The sequence below is a fragment of the Giraffa tippelskirchi genome, chromosome 5, assembly GCF_054371585.1.
Source record: "Giraffa tippelskirchi isolate mGirTip1 chromosome 5, T2T-mGirTip1v1.2.pri, whole genome shotgun sequence".
NCBI lineage: Eukaryota > Metazoa > Chordata > Mammalia > Artiodactyla > Giraffidae > Giraffa > Giraffa tippelskirchi.
Genome location: NC_137279.1, coordinates 126,974,983 through 126,996,962, shown reverse-complemented (window position 1 = coordinate 126,996,962; position 21,980 = coordinate 126,974,983). Strand labels below are relative to the sequence as shown.

Sequence of the window (21,980 nt, the reverse complement as noted above, 5' to 3'; positions counted from 1 at the left end):
TATAAAAATTTCTCAGAACAACTCCATTACACGTAAAGCACCGTGAGATTGTTCTATTCTTCTAGATTTCATTAAAAAAAAAAAAGTGGTGGTCTCCATCTACCAAACCGATATATAATCCCCTAGAGATGATAATTTATGGTTTAGAAAACACTGGCTTGGAAAAAGACTTTTGATTTGTAGTAGTCTTTCCACATTTCCGTACACCTCTGAGAGTTTCCTACAGTTGTTTTCCTCTAAAGGATTACTGCGCCCTGTTTTGTGTAAAGGATCTGTAATGGGGCCGGTCCCCTTCTTCCTGGCTCCTTTAAGAGGGTGGTAACTGCCCAACAGTGGAGGCGGAGTGGCAAGTCTCACTAAGCCCCAGGTGCAGCCCAGGCCCGCTTTTCCAGTTTTTGTGAAAGCCTTGTGAGTGTGCGCGCGCGGAGGTGGGGGTAAGGGTGAGACCGGAGGATACACAGAGGGCTTGTTAAGAACGAGCAGCGGCAAACGCAGCCTCAGGGGCGTCTCTGCGCTCGCGTGCCCGGCGAACCCAGGAGGGTAGGCGCGTGCGCAGAGCGCGTCCCGAGTCTGTTCCGGCCCCAGTGGCGCCCGCGCGCGCTCCCGCCGAGCCAAAGTCCGAAGTGGGCTCCGGCGCGCGGCCGGCGCGGCGGCGCGCGCCAGGGGGCGGTCCTGCGCGGTCGGCACCGCCCTCCCTCCTCGCGTTCCTCTCCTCCCAGTCTCCCTCGCGCTTCCTGCACTACGGTAGTCGCCGCCGCGTCCGCGTCCCCGACCCCTTCCCTGTCTCGCTCGTCCTGGCTGTGCCATGGCGGCCTTCAGCAAGTACCTGACCGTGCGAAACTCCTCGCTGGCGGGGGCCACGTTGCTGCTGCTTTGCCTGCTCCACAAGCGGCGCCGCACCCTCGGCCTGCACGGGTAAGAAGGCCCGTGGCCGCGCCGCCTTCCCGGGCCCGGGCTGGAGCTCCCCGGGCGCTCTTCTCCTTCGCCCGGCGGAAGATCCCCTTTGCCCCGCGGGGTCAAGCGGAGCCTGGGCTGGCTGCGGGCGCTGCCAGGCTCCAATGTCAGGGTGTCCGGGTGTCCCGCGACGCAGGAGTTCCCCGTGCTCCCTGCGCTCCGCCTGCCTGTCCAGCTGCCCACTCTGCCCCCGGGGGTGTGAATCTTTTTCTTGCACCCGCTAGCAAACCTGTGCCTCTGACCCGAGGAGTCGCCCCGCTCTTTTTACATCAACTCCACCACCTCCTTTTTTGCATCAACTTTTTGGGTGTGTTGTAGTTTTGCCATCTCATCTGACTGTCAGTGGGTTTGCTTTGTGGACGTTTATGTGTGATTTGAGGATGGGGATTGGACGCACAGGCTGGAGGCTGTTGTTTAAGTCAGTGGGTGAGGTTTGGCATGAATCCTTAGTAGTTGCCGTTGAAAGTCGCTAGGATGGTTCATGTGAACTATCCCGGATCCACTTGCAAAGTTGCTTTCTAAAGTGGTGTCCCCGTGGAGTTGGTCAGTGGACGCCCTGGCATTTCAGCCGAAAAGGCTGAGTCGGTTCCGATGTATTTGGAGGGCAGGGTTCCCTTTCCTGACTCGCAGGTGGAAGGTGCAAGTGTGCTTTAGATAAGGGTTAGGAGCTCTTTTGGTTATACTCCGTTGCTTCTCCCTCCAGAATTTTAATGTTTAAATTTAACTTTGGGAGATTATAAGATTAGAGAAGGAAGAGAGAATTGAGTTACTTGTTTTGGGGTTATAGACATAATTTATTTGCTTCAGCAAATGAATGAGAAAAGGCTATGTCAAGCATTCTTGCCTGAAAAGTATTGGCTATTTCGTATTGAATCTTGGCATAGTGTTTTCATTCATTTTATCTCATTCATTTCTTTGGGCAGGTATTGTTGCCTTCTGTTTTGATTTGCCTATTATATCTGATTAGTAGTAGACGTTGGTTTAAAACATTGACAAGTGGGCTTCTTTCCCATGAAGTTCTTCCTAAACCTTCCCCTGTCCCTGATTTCTTTATCTTATTAAAGACTGAAGCAGTGGCCTTTCTTTTCCATCGTAAATCTGCTTAACAAAGTTGAAAATGATTGTCATCTTCGTCGGAACAGTACAGAGCTTTTCTTCTATCCAGTTTTCTTTTAAAATGACTTATTTTGGAAAACATAAACAAAATTTTAGATGAGATTGTATGCTTTCTGAGCTCCCAGTTGTAAATGGAAGTTATGCATTATCTGAGAATATGCCAGTAGAAAATGTTGAATGTTGTAAAATAACTTTGAATTACAATTTTGCAGAGAAGTATTTCAGGGCATGGAACAGGTGTTTTATTATGGGAGAGGGGGATTTGAGGACTGCCCTAACAGCTCTGCCAAATTCAGACTGAAATTGAAGAAAGTGGAGAAAACCACTAGACCATTCAGGTATGACCTAAACCAAATCCCTTATGACTACACAATGGAAGTGAGAAATAGATTTAAGGGACTAGATCTGATAGACAGAGTGCCTGATGAACTATGGATGGAGGTTTGTGACATTGTACAGAAGACAGGAATCAAGACTATCCCCAAGAAAAAGAAATGCAAAAAAAGCAAAATGGCTGTCTGAGGAGGCTTTACAAATCAGCTGTGAAAAGACGGGAAGCGAAAAGCAAAGGAGAAAAGGAAAGATATACCCATTTGAATGCAGAGTTCCAAAGAATAGCAAGGAGAGATAAGAAAGCCTTCCTCAGTGATCAGTGCAAAAAAATAGAGGAAAACAATAGAATGGGAAAGGCTAGAGATCTCTTCAAGAAAATTAGAGATACCAAGGGAACATTTCATGCAAAGATGGGCTCAATAAAGGACAGAAATGGTAGGGACCTAACAGAAGCAGAAGATATTAAGAAGAGGTGGCAAGAATACACAGAAGAACTGTACAAAAAAGATCTTCACGACCCGGATAATCAGGATGGTGTGATCACTCACCTAGGGCCAGACATCCTGGAATGTGAAGTCAAGTGGGCCTTAGGAAACATCACTACGAACAAAGCTAGTGGAGGTGATAGAATTCCAGTTGAGCTATTTCAAATCCTCAAAGATGATGTTGTGAAAGTGCTGCACTCAATATGCCAGCAAATTTGGAAAACTCAGCAGTGGCCACAGGACTGGAAAAGGTCAGTTTGCATTCCGATCCCAAAGAAAGGCAATGCCAAAGAATGCTCTAACTACTGCACAATTGCACTCATCTCACACTCTAGTAAAGTAATGCTTAAGATTCTCCAAGCCAGGCTTCAGCATACGTGAACCGTGAACTTCCAGATGTTCAGGCTGGTTTTAGAAAAGGCAGAGGAACCAAAGATCAAATTGCCAACATCCACTGGATCATCGAAAAAGCAAGAGAGTTCCAGAAAAACATCTACCTCTGCTTTATTGACTAGGCCAAAGCCTTTGACTGTGTGGATCACAATAAACTGGAAAATTCTGAAAGAGATGGGCATACCAGACCACCTGACTTGCCTCTTGAGAAACCTGTATGCAGGTCAGGAAGCAACAGGTAGAACTGGACATGGAACAACAGACTGGTTCCAGATAGGAAAAGGAGTACGTCAAGGCTGTATATTGTCACCCTGCTTATTTAACTTATATGCAGAGTACATCATGAGAAACCCTGGGCTGGAGGAAGCACAAGCTGGAATCAAGATTGCCGGGAGAGATATCAGTAACCTCAGATTGCAGATGACACCACCCTTATGGCAGAAAGTGAAGAAGAACTAAAGAGCCTCTTGATGAAAGTGAAAGAGGAGAGTGAAAAAGTTGGCTTAAAGCTCAACGTTCAGAAAACTAAGATCATGTCATCTGGTCCCATCACTTCATGGCAGATAGATGGGGAAACAGTGGAAACAGTGGCTGACTTTATTTTTTTGGGCTCCAAAATCACTGCAAATGGTGATTGCAGCCATGAAATTAAAAGACGCTTACTCCTTGAAAGGAAAGTTATGACCAACCTAGAAAACATATTAAAAAGCAGAGACATTACTTTGTCAACAAAGGTCCGTCTAGTCAAGGCTATGGTTTTTCCAGTGGTCGTGTATGGATGTGAGAGTTGGACTATGAAGAAAGCTGAGCGCTGAAGAATTGATGCCTTTGAACTGTGGTGTTGGAGAAGACTCTTGAGAGTCCCTTGGACTGCAAGGAGATCCAACCAGTCCATCCTAAAGGAGATCAGTCCTGGATGTTCATTTGAAGGACTGATGTTGAAGCTGAAACTCCAATACTTTGGCTACCTGATGTGAAGAGCTGACTCATTGGAAAAGACCCTGATACTGGGAAAGATTAAAGGAAGGAGGAGAAGGGGACGACAGAGGATGAGATGGTTGGATGGCATGATCGACTCGATGGACATGGGTTTGGGTGGGCTCTGGCAGTTGGTGATGGACAGGGAGGCCTGGTGTGCTGGGTTTCATGGGGTCACAAAGAGTCCGACACGACTGAGCGACGGAACTGAACTGAACTAACAGCTCTGGCTTGCTTTTATGATTTTTTTTAAAATGAAAGCTTTGTTTTATTGTAGAATTACATACTTGTAGAAAAATACACGTAAGTGTAGAGCTTAAAGAATTTTCGCAAATGAAACTCACTCATGTAATCATCATCCAGATGTGCATCCAGTTAAGAACATTGTCAGCATCCTAGAAACACTCTCTGTGTCCTTCAAGTCCCTTCCAGTCACAGCTAAAGTAGATCCTGATTAATAAGGCCATAGATAATTGAGTGAGGGAAAGTTTAAGCATAATCTGATGGGAAATAGTAGCAATAATAGTAAAACAGTATAATATAATCTGGCTTATTAAATAATTTCGGGTGTTTATTCATTATTAATGTAAAATGCTCTACAGATCTCTTTTTGAGAAATTTTGTAAACTTTGGAGGGGATTAAACTATGCAGCAGTTAATTTACTCAACAAAAGATTCTTGTTAATCCTTTGCACTGGCAGTACAGTACTAAGCAAAATCTTTATTTTACACATTAAATAGTTTGTGGGAGGGGAATGCAAATTATGAGCAGATAAGCTTGAATTTTAAATTACAAAGATAAAATGATTGAATTATTTTAAAGCCATGAAGAATGGTGTTCAGTCTATCTTTGTAGATAATATACTTCCGGAATCATTTGGATATCTTTCAGTTGCCGTCTTTGGCATCATAGTGTTATAGCCATTCGTTCTGGCAAACAAACTCACTCAGAACGACAATGCAGATAGTGGAGTGCAGTTATTACACCAGTGGGCCCAAGGCTGAGTCTCCTCTTAGCCAAGGACCCAGACCAGTTTTTATGAAAACCTATATATTTTAAGTGTACGTGCCCAAACCCACCTCCCCAAATTCCCTGAAACTAGTCTGAACAAAGGAAAAGAAAGATAAAGTCAAAGTTAATCCGTGATTCATATGCCTTAAGCCTAGGTAGTTAACAGTGGACAATTATCAGTAGGCCTGTGGCCATATCCCAATAGGCATAATACAATTTATGATTCTGTTTGGTTACACAGATAATTAGGGTATTCTTTTAGGCTATGGAGAGTCTAGGTACAAGCCCTGGGGCTCTTCTATCTGGGGGGTCTGGTTTTCCAGTTGGTATGTCGTTTCCATAGATACTGGTCATATAGCTCAAAGTCCACAGTCCAGCCCAAGATGGAGTCCTGCTTTCAAGATGGAGCCTGTTCTATTTCCTCCCTCAATAGTTTGAAGATTAGAAAATTCTAACTTTATATTTTTCTGGCTTTTTGGATATCTTTGGTAACAGGGCTAATTAACTTTACTATCTAGTGTCTAATTAAGGAAATTGTGACTTTTTAACCTTTATAGCTTGCCTGTGCTATTGACAAATTTGTCTTAGAAGATATTCATTAGAACCAAATAGGTAATAAAGATAGTAAAATAACTTTAAAAGATACAATGTTACATTATTCCAGACATTGGGAGAATGAGTAATTTAATCTTATGAGTAGTTTTTTAGTTATATATGATTTGACTGGGAGAAATATACTTTTTATTACAGAAAATCTCACACGTATTCAAAGTAAGCAGAATAATTTTGTGGACCCCCATACCCTCTACACAAAAAGTACCATCAACATTCTACCATTCTTGTTTCATCTATAGCTCCTTGCTCCCTTCTCCTTATTTTTTAAAGATTTTTAGGTAAAATTTGTATATATTGAGCTGTACACATCCTGTGTATTTTTAAAATAAATAGATGCAACAGTTTAACACATTTCGTTCGTAAAATTAGAACGTTTTCATCTCCCTGGAAAGTTCCCTTGTATTTGTTCTATATGACCACTGTACTAACTTTTTCACTCTAGTTTTGATTAGTCATACATCTTATTTGTTTATTATTTATTTGGGGAATAGTGGAATCATTTTATTCATGGATAAAGGAGACCCATGTATTCAGTTCAAAGGAATTATGTTTCATAATGTATTACCATGCTAGGTGCTGTGAGATGGAGGTGTTTGTATGTATGTGTCATACATACATTCAGAAAATATATGACATCTTTAAGTGTGAATTAGTTAAAAATGTAAGATGATGACAATGCAGTGTACAGACAGTCAGGCCTTAGAAATTTCTGAAAGAAGAGATTAATATGTTTGGGAAGAGTTAGGGAAGGTTTTATGAAGGATATGAGCTAAGCCTAGAATGAGGGTAGGAATGAATGACTGGAGATGTTAACAGAAGCCTTTATCAGATTTTTGTTGCATTTTATGAGGCATGGGTCGTGCTCTTTCAGTCCGTCGTCCACTGCCATGAGAGCTCTTTTTAAGAAACACAAACATGGTCATGTTATTTCTTCATTCAACTCTTTCAGCTAGTCTAAAATACAAAATTCTTAGCATGAGAGAATAGTGTTCGTGATCTGGTCCTTTACTACTTACTCAACCAGCCGTATGGAATTAACAGTCTCTGAGTGAGGTGGGTTCTGCCCAGCCATTGCAGTCTAATTGTAATCAATCTCTCCCCACCACTTCTTCCCACCCTTTGATGTTTATTTTCCTTCATGATTCAGTTCAGTTAGCACTTTCTTTTAAATATTGTCTGTCTTTTCCTGATCTCCAAACTGATGTTGTTGTCCTCTGCTCTCATGCTGCTCTAAGCATTCCTCTACTCTGTATGTGCCAGTTCATTTTCTTGGCTTCTGCCTGCATCAGACTGTGAGTTTCTGGAGGCTATGGACTTTACATTCCTAGTTTGCATATGTCACAGGATAGACATTCAAAAGCATTTATAGGGCGGACAAATGATACAAGATAGTTGAAGACTTTTTAAGGATAATTGACAGGCAGTTGGAGATGGGGTACTAGCACAAACATGAATTAAAGGCATTATCTTCAGAGAAGTGATAGTTGTGTGCCTGAGATTATATAACAGGAACTGGGGGTAGGGGAGGGTAGGAAATCAGAGGGCCAGTTTTAGAAGGCAGGGAAGGGACCAGTCAACATGCTAAACTATTTTATGATCTTAAAAAAACAAAACAAAGAACAGAAGCAGAACAAAGCAGTTTTCTTTCTCTTCCCATGAATGCTTGTCAAAGTTCAGATTTCTCATCCTGGATTTCAGAATCTGCCTTTACCTGGTCTCACCTTACCTAGCTAATCTTTTATTCCATTACCTGCCAGCAACTACTCTCTGTTCCAAATAGACCAGTTTCTGCACTGTTTTCTGAACAAGCCACACTGCTTCTTGGCTTTGAAGCCTTATTCATGGTTTAGCTGTACCTGGAATATCTCCTCCTATATTCTCTGTTCAACTCTTATCCTTTAAAGGTTAGGTCAAGGTCACTTTTCCCATGAAGTGTTTTTAAACAACTTTTAATGTGAATGATAAGCATCCCCCTTTAGTCTTATGAACTGTGTGTTTAGGTACTTTTTTTTGTTTCATCTATTAATTGTTTGAGTGTGATCTAGTTGTTGGCCATCAAAGTGTAGCCATGTCCACCAGCTTATGGGGTGGTCCTTCGTCTTTTTCAAAGCCCCAGTCTGTAGATGGTAGGAATAGCCAAATATTTCTGAAGAGTTTCAGAAAGTTGTGTTTTTCTTAGTCATGCCTTGCTTCACTTATATGTTTCTGCTCTATTTTAGATTGCACTTATATCTTGTCTCTTGAGCCTGTCATTTTGGTATCTGCCTTGATTCCTCTAAATTCACAAACCAGGTTTTGTTGTAGAGGTTTTTGAAAATTTGGAAGTAGTGGCAGGAATTATATCACAACATGTTGTTGTTGTTGTTTAGTCACTCAGTTGTGTCTGATTCTTTTGCAACCCCATGCACTGTAGCCCGCTAGGCTCTTCTGTCCATGGAATTTCCCAGGCAGGAATACTGGAATGCCCTTCTCCAGGAGATCTTCCCAACCCAGGGATCGAACCCAGGTCACCTGCATTGCAGGCGGATTCTTTACTTCCGAACCACCAGGGAAGCACCATATCATGACACAGAGAACAGCTTAAAATGGAGAAGTTCTTTTATTAACAAGTTTCTTGGACATTCCCATATGGGGGCAACTCCTATAACATCCACTCTCATGGTTCACCCTAAGGGTCTCATTCCCCCTGTTGGAAATTTGTTAGCTTTGTTGGATGTTATAGGGGCTGGCCCCATATGGATTCTCAGAATAAAAGGAGATGCTTAAGTAGCTGTAGGTGATGAAGACCTCAAAGGATTTGCCAGGAAAAGCAGCTATGTACAGAAACCAGCTGATGCAGGTCGTTTTCTCAGAACTGTCTAGCTGTCTGTGGTATGCTTCGGGTAACTGGGTACAGACTGCTTAATAAATTACATGTCTCAGTTTTTGGCACATTAGCATCATTGGCCAGGCAGTCTATTTTAGGGCTTTTGCTATTGCCGTTCCCCTGCCTGGAATTCTCTTTCCCCATTTATCACTACTCTTTTCTCTCCCATTTTTCAGTCTTTTAGCAGATGTCTTCTCAGTGAGACCCTCCACTGCACTTAGTGTAAAATTGCATCTTTCACATACACACTCATTGCCCACTTTCTTGGCTCTATTTGTCTCCGTAGCACTTAGCACTATCAATTGCTTATTTAATTTACATACTAACTTACTTATTGTATCTCTGCTGCTGGAATGTAAGTTCCATGAGGGCAGGAAATTTTTGTCTGTTTTGTTCAGTGTTATAACTCCGGTGGCTAGAGCTATGGCTGGCATATAGTAGGCACTGAAAAAAGTTTGTTAAATGACTACCTCTGAAATGCTCATTTCTTAGAGCTGTAATTACTATGTTTTAAATAACAGTTTTTTTCTTGCTACAAATGTAAATGTTGTCTCCTTAAGTATATTATGAACTCTTTAGGAGCTGGGCCCCTTCTATATGCATGAGTAAAGCATATCTTAGGAATTTATAAAAATAGTATCATTATTATTATATTTTATAACCTGCTTTTGATAGTTAGCAATAGAGTGAAAACATTAAAAACAGTTTTAAAAAATTGAAAATCATATATAATGTCATCGCCATAATATACATATTGTTTCATTTTTATTACCTTTATTGTTTATATGCATAAATTTTTACATAGCTGTATGCATGCTTTGCTATTTTCATTTTAAAGCATAGACATCATTCTTGCGTTTTTACATGAACCTCATTACTGTATTTTAAAAGAAATATATAAATACTCCTTTGTGTGGCTGTATCATAATTTATTTTACCCTTAAATATTGAATATCTAGATTGCTTCTGTAATTTTTATGGACAATACTATATATATTTGTGAGTGAACATTTCTCTCCCTGCTGAATTATTGCCAGAAATAGGATTAATGAAGGAAAGTTATAAGCTTTCCTTAGTGTAGTTTATACCTTTCCTTTTCCAGAAAAGCTGTCAACATTCTGGACCTACACAAATTCTACGTATTACTTTTTAAGAATTGTGCCATAGAATACTATGAATGAGTGCTAATTTAATTCTCTAATCATCATTAAGGGATATTAGAATTTTTTTGGTAGGGGGATTATTTTAGAGGGGTAAAATAATGTTGCAGACTTATTTTAATTTGCATGAATGCAGAGTTTTACATGTGAAACTTGTCTTTATTATGGAGACACTTGGCGTAGTATAAAACATAGTTATTGGTGTTAGATACAGGTTCAGGTTTTTATTCAACTGTCTGCTAGACCTGTGATCTTGGTCAATTACTCAACTTCTTTGAGCCTCAGTTTTCTTATCTGTAGAACACAAATAGTAGTATTTACTTAACTCCGTAGTTGTGAGGATTAAATGAGAAAATGTCCTAACTCAGTAGCTGGAACAAAGCTCAGTAGATAAAAGATAACTTTAACTTTCTCTTTGCTTGCTAACAAACAGGAAAACATCCCATTGTTAGGTTCTCAATAATTTTTGAGCCTTCCCAAAAACTTTCCTCACAAAAAAAATATGCCCACAAAAATCTCCCTAAAGAAACCTTTTGAATCAGAGTTAGAAAGTATTTAAGTTACTTTTATGTGACATGGTTTCAGGCCTTTGTGTTTTTTCAGTTGTTGCTTCCTGAATATGATACTCTATTTCTCAGCCCCTTAAAGAGGAGGTCTGAAACTGAATTCATTATTCTAAGTGTGGTCTGATAGAGTGGAATAGGTTGTTACCTGCTTTGTAGATCCAAAGCTTTTGTTAAAATAGATGAAGTTACATTCATTATTGTGGCAGTAAGTATTCTTTACTCATATTTTAGCTTTCACAATTGTTTTCCTCCTTTCCCCTTCTCAACTTGCTGGTTTGATTTTTTTTTTTTTTAACCTGGGTATGGGTATTTACAAGTTATCTTTGGGCATGCTACTTCCTCCTAAATTTTTTTCATCCTGCACATTTAATTAGTATTCCTTCTGTATATTTTGTCAGTAAATTGAGTTATTGGATAGGACTAAGTATAGAACAATGTATTTGTAGCACTATAACCTTTCTCTTAAATGATACCCTTTAGGTGTTATATTGGTTCTCATCTTTAACCTGGTACCTTTTCACATGTTTTCTTCTAGTGATGATTTGGCCCTCTGACAACAGGGCTAGGCATCGGGGCCAGTCAGAGTCCTTGCTACTCTGTGATGTTTCTGCTGGAGTCAGTGGTGAAGGGTCTTTCTTTTTTGGTCATGGATGATGAATATCACCACCTTCCACTCTGCTGCAATAAAATATAAACTGAAATTATTATTATTATTTTTGGCCACACCACATGGCCTGCAGGATCTTAGTCCCCTGGCTAGGGATCAAACCTGTGCCCCCTGAAGTGGAAATGTGGAATCCTAACCAGTGGACCACCAGGGAATTCACTAAACTGGAATTGTGAAGAAGAGAGAGGCACTCTTTGTAATTTTCTTTATAGAGTTATATATGCCAAATTAAGTTTTATTCAAAATGGACAGTGTACTTCTCTCTTGTTATTTTTTTGGAATGATTCTTTACAGAATATTAGAGATATTTAAAAATGACATTTGTAGTCATTTCTACAAAAAGTTAGGCATAAGGCCCTTGGTTAAGAATATGGCTTTTATCATAACATTCTTTTTATGAGGAAATAACTTTTATTTTAGGCATCTCTGTCAGGAATATAACCTTCCATAGCATTAGGATAAAATGCTCTGGATAATTGATTGGTTGTTCCCAATAGTTGTGGGAACTATTATGCTTATTTAAGATAGTTTGAAGTCCTGCTAGGTGAAAATAGTAAGTATGCTAAAGGTGTTTTTTTTTTTTTTTTTTAAAACATTCATTTGTTGTCCTTTGGATAATTAGCAGTCCTAAGTGAATGCAATTAAATTAATAAAGTATAAAATTGAAAATAAAGCTCATCAAGCATTTCACATACCGCTATAATGATACTATAATAATAGAAATAAACGTGGGTTATATGATTTATTCTCTGCTTAAGAAGTTATCTATTGGCATTAAAAATAAATGAATTATGTGGAATGCATGTATTATGCATATCTTCAACTTGCTTGTAGAAAATGTTTCATAAAAATTTGCGTCAAACTCAATCTTCTGATTCTAAATTCAGTATCACTCTCATTCTCTCTTCATTGTATCTTAGAAGTGAACTTAGGTTATAGCAGAAGAAGGAACTGAGGTACAGTCAGATCTTTTCCTCATTTCAGAACAAGGACTGGAGGAGTAGGTTGGCATGGAAATCAGTGAACCACTCAAAGAAAGGAACCCAAAGATCATGCACTAACTGATAAAACGTTGCATGCCTGCTACCTGTTAGATGCTGGGTTTATCAGTTCAGTTCAGTTGCTCAGTTGTGTTTGACTCTCTGGGACCACATGGAGTGCAGCACGCCAGGCCTCCATGTCCATCACCAACTCCTGGAGCTTACTCAAACTCATGTCCATCGAGTTGGTGATGTCATCCAACCATTTCATCCTCTGTCGTCCTGTGTTTATAGAGATGAATAAAAGCTCCTGTTCTCAAAAGTTGGGGGGTGTGATACAAGTCTGTACCTTCATTCAACACTTAGTGCTAGGTACTGAGGACACACAGTAGTAAATGAGGTAGGTCTGTTTCCTAGATGGATCCTATAGTGGGAGAAGACCTAATTCATTTTAGTTTTGTATTGGGCACTTGGGAAGATTAAAAATTGAATTAGACAGAATTTTTATTGTTAAGAAACTCACAGACTATTGAAAGAATCCTGTGTCTTAACATTTCACACTGAATTTCTACTTTAAAACATCTGGTATATTTTATTTAAAATATTATTTTTCCATTTACCTGTGAATACAGTTTTGTTGTATCAGGAAATTAGATTTAAAGTGTTTTCAACTTTTCAACATTTTAAACATTTGCTTTCCCCTGCAGTAATGCCCAAGATGTGTTGTTTAGGAAGCAAGTGTCAGAGAATCAATGAAATGATCCCCATTTTTAATATATCAGATAATTTCCAGTTTAACTGTTGATGGGTGAATACATTTCTCTGTGTATTTTATCACTGGTTCAACAAAATAGCTACTTCCCCATCACTGAAGAAAGTTTCAATGTTGAAGGAAATAAAACATTGATCCAGTACATTCTACTGAATGCTTGTTATATGTCACTAAGCTAGGTAAGTACTGAGATACCAAATTGATGAACATTATTTCTAACCTCAGTCTTATGGAAATGCAAATACATAGAAAAGTTTTATTTTACAAATCAATATCACTAGACGTTTGGTCTAATAATAATTCTGTGGGAGGGAGCTCTGAGCTGAGAATGTTTGATTGTTTTGGTTGTTACCTGGGGAGGTTTCACTCTTGTACCTGATCTTAAGAAATAAGGAGTAAAAGGCATTCCAGGTAGGGAAAGTAGCATGAGCAAAGGCATCGTGTTGGTGGAATTATGATTCAAGAATAAGGAATTTCAAAGACATGAAGCTGGTAACATTACTATTAACTGTTGATTGAGCACTTGCCGTATTATAGGTTTAAATATTTTGCATTTATTCCTTACAACAGTCTTTTGAGATAGTTATTTTATTATCTTTATTTTATTGGGGAGTAATCAGAAAGGTAAAAATGACCCCTGATGCTAAGAGTTCTTACGGTTGAATTAGCCATGTAGAGGGTAAAAGAGTAAAACGTTTATATCAGTCCTTCAGACTGACTTAGATTTGTAACCAAGCAAGGCCTCATGTGCCCATTGACACAGAAAGCCATACTCTTGACAGCAGGTGTTTTCAGCCAAGTAAGGGTTTATTGCAAGGGGCCAGGCTGGGGAGTGAGAGACTGTCCTCAGATCCATCTTGTTTTTTGAGTTGGAGATTGTTTTAAAGGGGGAGAGCAAAGAGGATGGGACTAATCATCATCTGTGATGTTTCTTAATCATAGTTTCGGGAGTCAGGATGTTCTAGCTTAGGAGTCTCAGACCAGGTGGTCCATGGCTTGGGGGTCTGTTAGCTCATCTTGCCCTGGAGAAACAACCTGGGTTAGTATGTTAATGATGATACACAGACTAGCGATTTTAGTACATTAGCGATGTTATCGACACCAGCAGTTTTAGTCATCTGACTGGTTGATTAGTGTTCAGTTAGCACAGGATTGAGGTCAGAGGGGACAAAAGAAGGAGTAAAGAATTGGGTAGAGTGATTAATCATAAACTAAGTAAGTGAGCTTAGATTCAAAAAGAACAGCCAAGAATCATTGGGAGGGAAAGAATTATTCAGGGGTTAAAAAGAAGTCTTATGTTGAATTCAAAGTGAAGTTAATTGTTACATTAACACTTTTATCGTAGTACATTAATATTATCATAATCATTGGAGGAGGTAGTGGTAACCCACTCCAGTATTTTGGCAGGAAAATCCCATGGACAGAGGAGCCTGGTGACCTACAGTCCATGGGGTCGCAAAAGAGTGGGACACAACTGAGCAACTGGGCACTGAGCACATTATAGTCATGGTGAAATACTGTTTAAGATCTTTAAAGCTTTTTTATTGTATATTATACAACAAAATGTAGAAAAGTACATGAAATACAAAATGAATTAACGTCGTGTTTTTTTTTTTTTTTTTTTTTTGGTAACTAGCACCCAAGTCAAGAAATATCTTTGCCATCCACCCAGAAGCCTTCCACTTGGCCCTTCCTAATCACAGCCCCTTCCCTCTATAGTCCTGACTTCTCTGGTAATGGCATCTTTGTATCTTTTTATAATTTTTATCATTCAAAGCTACACTCCTAAGCACTGTAATTTAATTGTGTTTGTGGGTTTTTTTTGTTCAAATGTCTCTTAATCTCTGTGTCCCCATGCCCTTTCTCTTTCCCTTTTCTTTATTATAGTTTATTTGTTGAAGCAACCAGGTATTTTCACCTATTCAGATTTGGTAATCTGGATTATGCCAGTTGTATCATCTTCCCTCATTCTCTGTATTTCCTCTAAATTGGTAGTTGAATCGAAGAGCTTGATCAAGTTTAGATTTTGTTTTTCGGACAAGAATGCTTCCTAGGTGTTGATGTGGTATACTCTCTGTTGCGAGGTATATAATGTCTGGTTGTTTCTCTTTTTGTAATTTGAGCAGCCATTGATATTTGATGCCTAGAACAATGAGCTTATTAGGGCTTACAAAATGGTGATATTTGAATTCTGTTACTACTTCATTTGTGAGGTGAAATGCTTCCATAAAAAGAAACTTTTCTCCATCTGTTTGGTTATCTAGTGACACAGTTCAGTTAGGAAAGGCAGGGTAGATATTTTCTTCTTTATAAGTTTTTAAAATAATACAGTTTGTATGGCAGAAACCAACACAACATGGTAAAGCAATTTTCCTCCAATTAAAAAAAAAAATTAGTTTCTTATTATTCTCCAAAGGTGATCAGTGAGTTTTTCATAAGTGTCCTTATGAATTTATTGACTACTCCTTGAAAAGAAGAATTTAATACTCTCTTTTAGATGCTTTGGAGGAACCTTTATGAATGCAGTGAATCTTATACATATATGAAATGTGCCTCAGTTATCAACTATTGCATTGGTATCATTTCTATTTAAATTTTAGAATCAGCATGTTGAGATATTGATGAGAATTTTATCTCATTTATAGATTAATTTCTAATACTGGTTATATTGCCCTTGCCTTTTTTTGATCAATCTTCCTATGATTGAAAATGTGTCAGTTTTTTTTTTTCAAATTGACTCTTAGTTTTGCTTTACCTCTATTGTCTTTTGTTTCATTATTTGCTTTCATCTGAATCCTTTTATTTATATTTTCTTCAGTTAATTTTGTTCTTTTTTTAAATGTTCAGATAGATAATGAATTTTCAGCCTTCTTTTCTAATGTATGCATTTAAGGTTATAAAGTTCTCTAAGCACTGTTTCGTTGCATCCCACAGGTTTTTTGATATGTAAACTCTTATTTTGTAAACATATCATTTGATGTATATGTCATTCATTTCAAATATTTAAAAAATTTCTTAGATCCATGGCTTTTCACAAGAGAAAGTGAATCTCTTTATGTCAATTGTAACATACCATCCCAACAGTTATTTCTGAGTGGCTGCGTAGTTCCTTTGCTAGGTTTGTCTAGCTTCCCTTATGAGCTGTATTCAGTAGAGGACTGGCTGTGCTTTGTGGTTCATATCTGGTAATTGGTGCTGGCTGGTGGCTGGGATGCCCCGGTTTTCATCTTAGTGACTGGGTATCTTTCAGTAGGCTCTACAGTTGCTCAAATGGTAGTCTCAGGTCAGCATTCCAAGAAGTCAAGGTGAAAGCAGAAAAGGCTTCCACACATTCTGTTGACTAGAGCAAGTCACAAGCCTGGCCCAGGTTGAAGGATGGGAGAAGATTCCTCCACTTTAGGAATTTGTCTCAGTATTTAATCTACCACAGTTTCCAAACATTTAGGGGTTTTTCTTGTATTTTTCTTTTTGCTGTTAATTACCAGCAAAATTGCTTTGTGGTTAGAGTATTGGTTTGTTTTTTCATCATTTTGTTTTTACCTCTTTTAGTTGTTTGGAAGTTGTTCTCTATTTAAATTAAAAAAAAAAAATTTACTGATTACCCTAGAAATTTTGACATCTGCTTATCTTTTCAAGTCTAACCATTAATCAATAAGAAATACTTCATCATCCTCCCAGGCAGTAAAAGGACTTCAGAGCAGTGACCCCATTAACTTTACCCCTGATTTAGATGCCATTTGTTGTGTTTTTTTTTTTTTTTAGTACCATAAGACATTATGTTGTTGTTTTATATAATATTCACTTAGAGGTAATTATATATTTGCCATATTTGCTTTCCATTCTATCTTGCAATCTGTGCCTTCCAGCTGGGATCAACCTTCCTCTCCCCCATAATATGTCCTTTCGAAATTTCTTTAGTACAAGTCTGCTCCTGATGAACCCTCTCCATGTTGTCAGGTAATGTCTTTATTTGCCTTCATTCATGTAAGTGTCTTTTTTCCATGAATGTTTAAGTGTAAAATTGGCACTAATTTTCTTTCTATACATTGAAGATTTGATTCCATCATCTTTTGGTTTCCTTTATTAATGTTGAGAGGTCACCTGTCAGTTTGTAACTGTTGCTCCTTTGAAGGTAATTATTCTTTTTTTCTCCTGTAGCAGTTTTTAAGAATTTATATTTGTCTTTGGTTTTCTGAAGCTCACTATAATTTGGTTAAGTGTGGATTTATTTTTTTATCTATCTTGCTTAGGATTCACAGGCCTTTTAACTTTCGTGGATTGATGTCTTTCTTCCATTTTGGAATATTCTCAGCCTTTATCTGAGATCTGTTGAACCAACTGATTAGATATTTAATTTTAATTGTTGTATTTTTTATTTTTATTTTTAAGAATTCCATTTGGTTTTAAGTCTGAGTAGCTTTTTATTATTTCCTTGTCTTGGTAGATATCTTTGCTTTATTTTATTTCCTGAAATACAGTCTGCGTTGTCTTATAGGATATGTTTGGAAATTCAAGTATCTGAAATCTTTTTAGGTCTGCTTTTGTCTTCTCTGATTTCTGCTAGTTCTTGGTTATGGAGTTTAGTTTCCCATGTACTTGGTTATCTTTGATTATGATCTGGACATGTTATTTAAAATTATTTGTAGGAATAATTTTGAGGCTTATAGTAAACATACTTTCATTTTAAGAGGAACGTTTGCTTCTTAAAGTGCCTAGGAGCATTGTTAGTTAGGGAACAACTTAAACCAAATTTCTAAAGAGAACTTACTAAAGTTTTTAATACAGTATCTTAATAAGCAGATGCAAGACTCACATTTCAGTTTTCCTAGTTTTGTTTCCCAAAGGAGTTATATCATTGTATATTCACATTATTGTCATGTTGTTCCTTTGTTTAGTGGCTAAGTTGAGTCCATTGTCATGTTAATTCCTTTAAAATTAACATCTCTACTTTTGAACTTCAAATCTCAACTTAAAAAAAATTATATTCTGGACAATTCCATATAGTTATCTTATTTGAACCTGAAAATTAGCACATTCACATTATTATTTCCCTGAATGCTTCTGTGATTATTCTTCATTATGGTAAATAGAATCGCTGTCCTCAGGTCACTCAAGGTGTAAACTATTTGTGAGGCAAGAGTTAAAATGATCTTTGCCTTTCAGGGCATAAGTTTGGAGCTAATACCTCCAGTATCTTTACGTGGTTCTTTAAATCTTTGTTCTTCTTTCATTTCCATATTTAGTTAGGCCTTAGCTCTTATCTGTTGCCTCACCCTGTTATTTCTAGCAGTTTTTTTTTGCATCTTTCTTTCCATTTCCTTAGCCACCACCTTTGTTCAGCTCTTCATTATTTCTGGTCCCTGATTGACCTTGGCTGTGTGTGCACACGTGTGCTTCCCCCGCCTTACAGATGCTCAGTGTTTGATATGGCTATGAAAGTGCGTTGGGAGAGAATAGAAATGACAAGGAAAATCCTTCTTAGAAAGCAGGTGGGAAAATTGTTAGTACATGAGAAATTTTGATAGCCTGAATTGAAGTTGGGGCAATAGAGGAAGAGGAGAGCATGGAGAAAGATTGGATAAAAAGAATATGCGAAAGGGAAATTATCTAAGAATAATTCTCAAGTTTGTGGCTGGGGTTGGGTAGAAAAAGGTACGTTTACTGAGTTAGGGTCCATTTCAGTATGAGAAAATGGAAGAGTAGATTTGGAGTGGAACAGTAAGTTCAGACATAAAAATACATGGAAAGTTTAAAGTAGTTTCAGTAGATACAAGTACAAATAGCTAATTTTAAAAAATGGATATTCAAGTCAGGAGCTCAGGAAAGATGAGGGAACTAGAGATTTGGGGAGTCTTTAGAGTACAGGTGATAACTGATATCATGGTTTTGACTGAGGTGTTCTAGAGTGGTATCTCTAGGCCCTAATGGATCTAATGATTCTGATAATTTTTTAACTTTGTGTTTTCATTTTAGTGATGTTATAAATAAAAGAATATATGCACCTTCTGGGCCACCTGAATGACTATTATTGCAGATTTTTGTGTCTCTGTGTTTGAATGGTTGTTTAATTGTCTCCAAAGAGACCGCATGTAAACAGTAAACAGACCTGCTGCATTAGAACCTGTATTAGGTTGATGTGTAGTAATGTAAAACTAAGAAAATCATTTTTAACTTTTACATTTATGTTGTTCAGTCGCTAAGTCGTGTCCCACTCTTTGCCAACCCGTGGCCTGTAGCACATCAGACTCCCTTGTCCTCCACTCCTGGATTTTGCTCAAATTCATGCCCATTGAGTCAGTGATGCTATCTAACCATTTCATCCTCCTCCTCCTCCTCCTGCCCTCAATCTTTCTCAACATCAGGGTTTTTCCAATGAGTTAGCTCTTTGCATCAGGTGGCCCAACTGTTAGAGCTTCAGCGTCAGCCCTTCCATTGAGTATTCAGGGTTGATTTCCTTTAGGATTGACTGGTTTGTTCTCCTTGCGTTCCGGGGGACTCTTACAAACCTTTTCTAGGATCGAAAAGGTTTCGAAACCATCAAGTCTTTATATTTGTACTGAATTTTTTTGCTGTTAAAAGTTTCTTTTGTAGTGATAATTACAGGTGAACCGTGTCTTCATAGAATTTCTGAGTAACTGAGCTCTTATTATAATGAAGCTTTGGATTTAAACGGTGAAAAAGACATAGAGCAACTGAGTAGTGTCGTAATTGTCGTAATTCCTACTGTAATTGTCGGAAACTGATAAAAGAACAGAGGGCTTTCATGTAGATGATGTGTTGAGGGCAAGTGAAGCCTTCATAAATGTCATGGTACACACTGAATAAGATATTTTATGAAAGCTTGGAGGGAGAAAAGTGATGGCAGAGCTGAGTAATCATGTGACCTGTTGTGGGTGTGTGTATGTATATGCTTGTGTGGGTGGATATATGTGTGTATATATATGTGTATGTATGTTTTATTTATGCAGAGTTCTCTTTTTGTGAGCACTTATATTACATGAATCCCTGTCTATCGCTATAAATACCAATTTGTAATATTTATTTGCAGTAAGGCTTATGATATTTTCTCTGAGTATTTTGATTTTTAGAATTTTGTTTAGGGATATAGTAATAAATTGATTATCTCATCAGCATTAATAAAGCAGTGATTTAAAACCAGTTCATGGTTTACAAAGGAAAAATAATGAATATTATTAAAAACTCTCAGCTATTAACTGGAATATGTAACACATAAATAATTGCTTCTACTCTTTTATCCCAGCACTGGTGATTAGTTGTAGCAGTGCTATCTCACCTATCACTTTAAATGAACATTGATTCCATTTTTATTGGCTTTAAACTTTTTGCTTGTTTTTAAGTGATACATTTTATTTTGTGAATGTAGAGGAGCTGTAAAGGAAAGGAATATATACAGCTGACTCTTGAACAACATAGTTTTGATCTGTGAGAGTTTGCATACATGTGGATTTTTTTCACTAAATACCCACTTCAGTAGTACACAATCCTTGGTTGAATCTAAGGATCTGGAACTTAGATATGGAGGGCCTACTGTAGAGTTATAAGTGAATTTTCAGCTTCATGGAGGATCAGTGCTCCTAAACCTCATGTTAAGGGTCAGTTGTACTTAATTTTATGTTTATACATATTTAAAGAAGAACTAATTTAAGGCAATGCTGGAGTCTGTAAGAATTTTTTTTTCCTTCAGGAGAGGTTAATCCATTACCCCAAGTCTAGAAAACACTGGTCTAGGAAAATGAACTAAGTGAGAAATTCTAGGATCAGAATTACTGTTCTGGATAACTAAACTCTGATTAAAGTTTTCAGAATTGTGTTCTTTTTTTTTGCTTAGTCTGGAAATTGTCTGAAAGCTTCTCTTCAATTTTTGTCAGTTTCTTTTTCGTAGTCTCGTAGTTTGTTGGGGGAAGTTTCTGCTTATTAATTTTACGTATTTTGTTGACTTTATTAAAGAATAGTTAACTCCTTCTCCTTCTCCCTCACCTCTCCAACAATAAAGAACAAACAAAATTTACTTTTATATTGTATTGTTAGGAAAATGTCTCTCCTAGATTTTGGTCATCTTTTTCCTTTAGAGTTTTATTAAAGCTTTATTGATGTATAATAAACTGCTTATATTTAAAACACAACTTAGTAAGTTTTCACGTGTAAACGTCAGTGAAACTATCACTCCAATCAAGATAACAAACATCTCCATCACTCCAAAGGTCCCTCTTGCCCTTCTGTGGTCAGTCTTCTCTCCTCCACCAGCCTAAAGGCACCACTGACCTACTGTATAAAACTGTAGATGAGATTTGGCTGCTTTGGAATTTATATAAGTGGAATCTAACTATGTACATTTTTGTCTAGCTACTTTCAGTCAGCATCATAATTTTGAGATACATTCATATTGCATGCATCAATTTTTTTAAATTGTTGGATACATTTTATGGAAATACTTTGATTTTTAAAATCCACTTGCTTGTTGTTGAACATTTGGATGTTTCAAAGCTGCTGTGAACATTTGTGTGAGGTCTATGTATGGAAATACACTTTTACTTTCTTTGAGCAAATACTTAGTAGTGAAATGGCTGGGTTATATGGTAGGTGTATGTTTAACTTGTTAAGAAACTTTTCCAAAGTGAGTGTTCCATTTCATACTCCCATCGGCAGTATAAAAAAATTCCAGTTGCTCCACATGTTGATAACACTTGCTATGATCGGTCTTTTTAATCTTAGCCATTCTAGTGGATGTATGTATTGTTTCTCATTGTGGTTTTAATTTGAATTTCCCTTAGAACCAATGATATGGAGCATGTTTCCTGTTTATTTTTCATCTGTACATTTTCTTTGGCAACATATTTGTTTAAATCTTTAAATGAATTGCCTTCTTACTTGATTGTGAGAGTCTGTCATTTATTCTGAATACAGTTTTTTTCTTGGGTGTGTATTTTGCATGTATTTTCTCCCACTTGGTGGCTTGTCTTTTAATTTTCTTAGCATTATTTGAGAAACAAACATTTAGGATTTTGATGAATTCTAATTTATTGATTTTTTCTTTTGTGTGCAGTTTATCCTATTTAACGAAT

General features: G+C 37.7%; 1 protein-coding gene across 8 annotated transcripts in view; it reads left to right on the top strand.

Annotated features, from left to right (window-relative positions):
- Positions 1-717: 717 nt before the first annotated feature.
- The window catches only part of ABCD3 (ATP binding cassette subfamily D member 3), an 84,407-nt gene continuing 63,144 nt past the window's right edge, over positions 718-21,980 (top strand). For all 8 annotated transcript variants that reach the window (XM_081486237.1, XM_081486230.1, XM_081486233.1 and 5 more), the window contains exon 1: positions 718-915. In XM_081486237.1, coding sequence (XP_081342363.1) covers positions 806-915 — 110 coding nt within the window. In that variant the 5' untranslated portion in view covers positions 718-805. The remainder of the gene's footprint in view (positions 916-21,980) is intronic.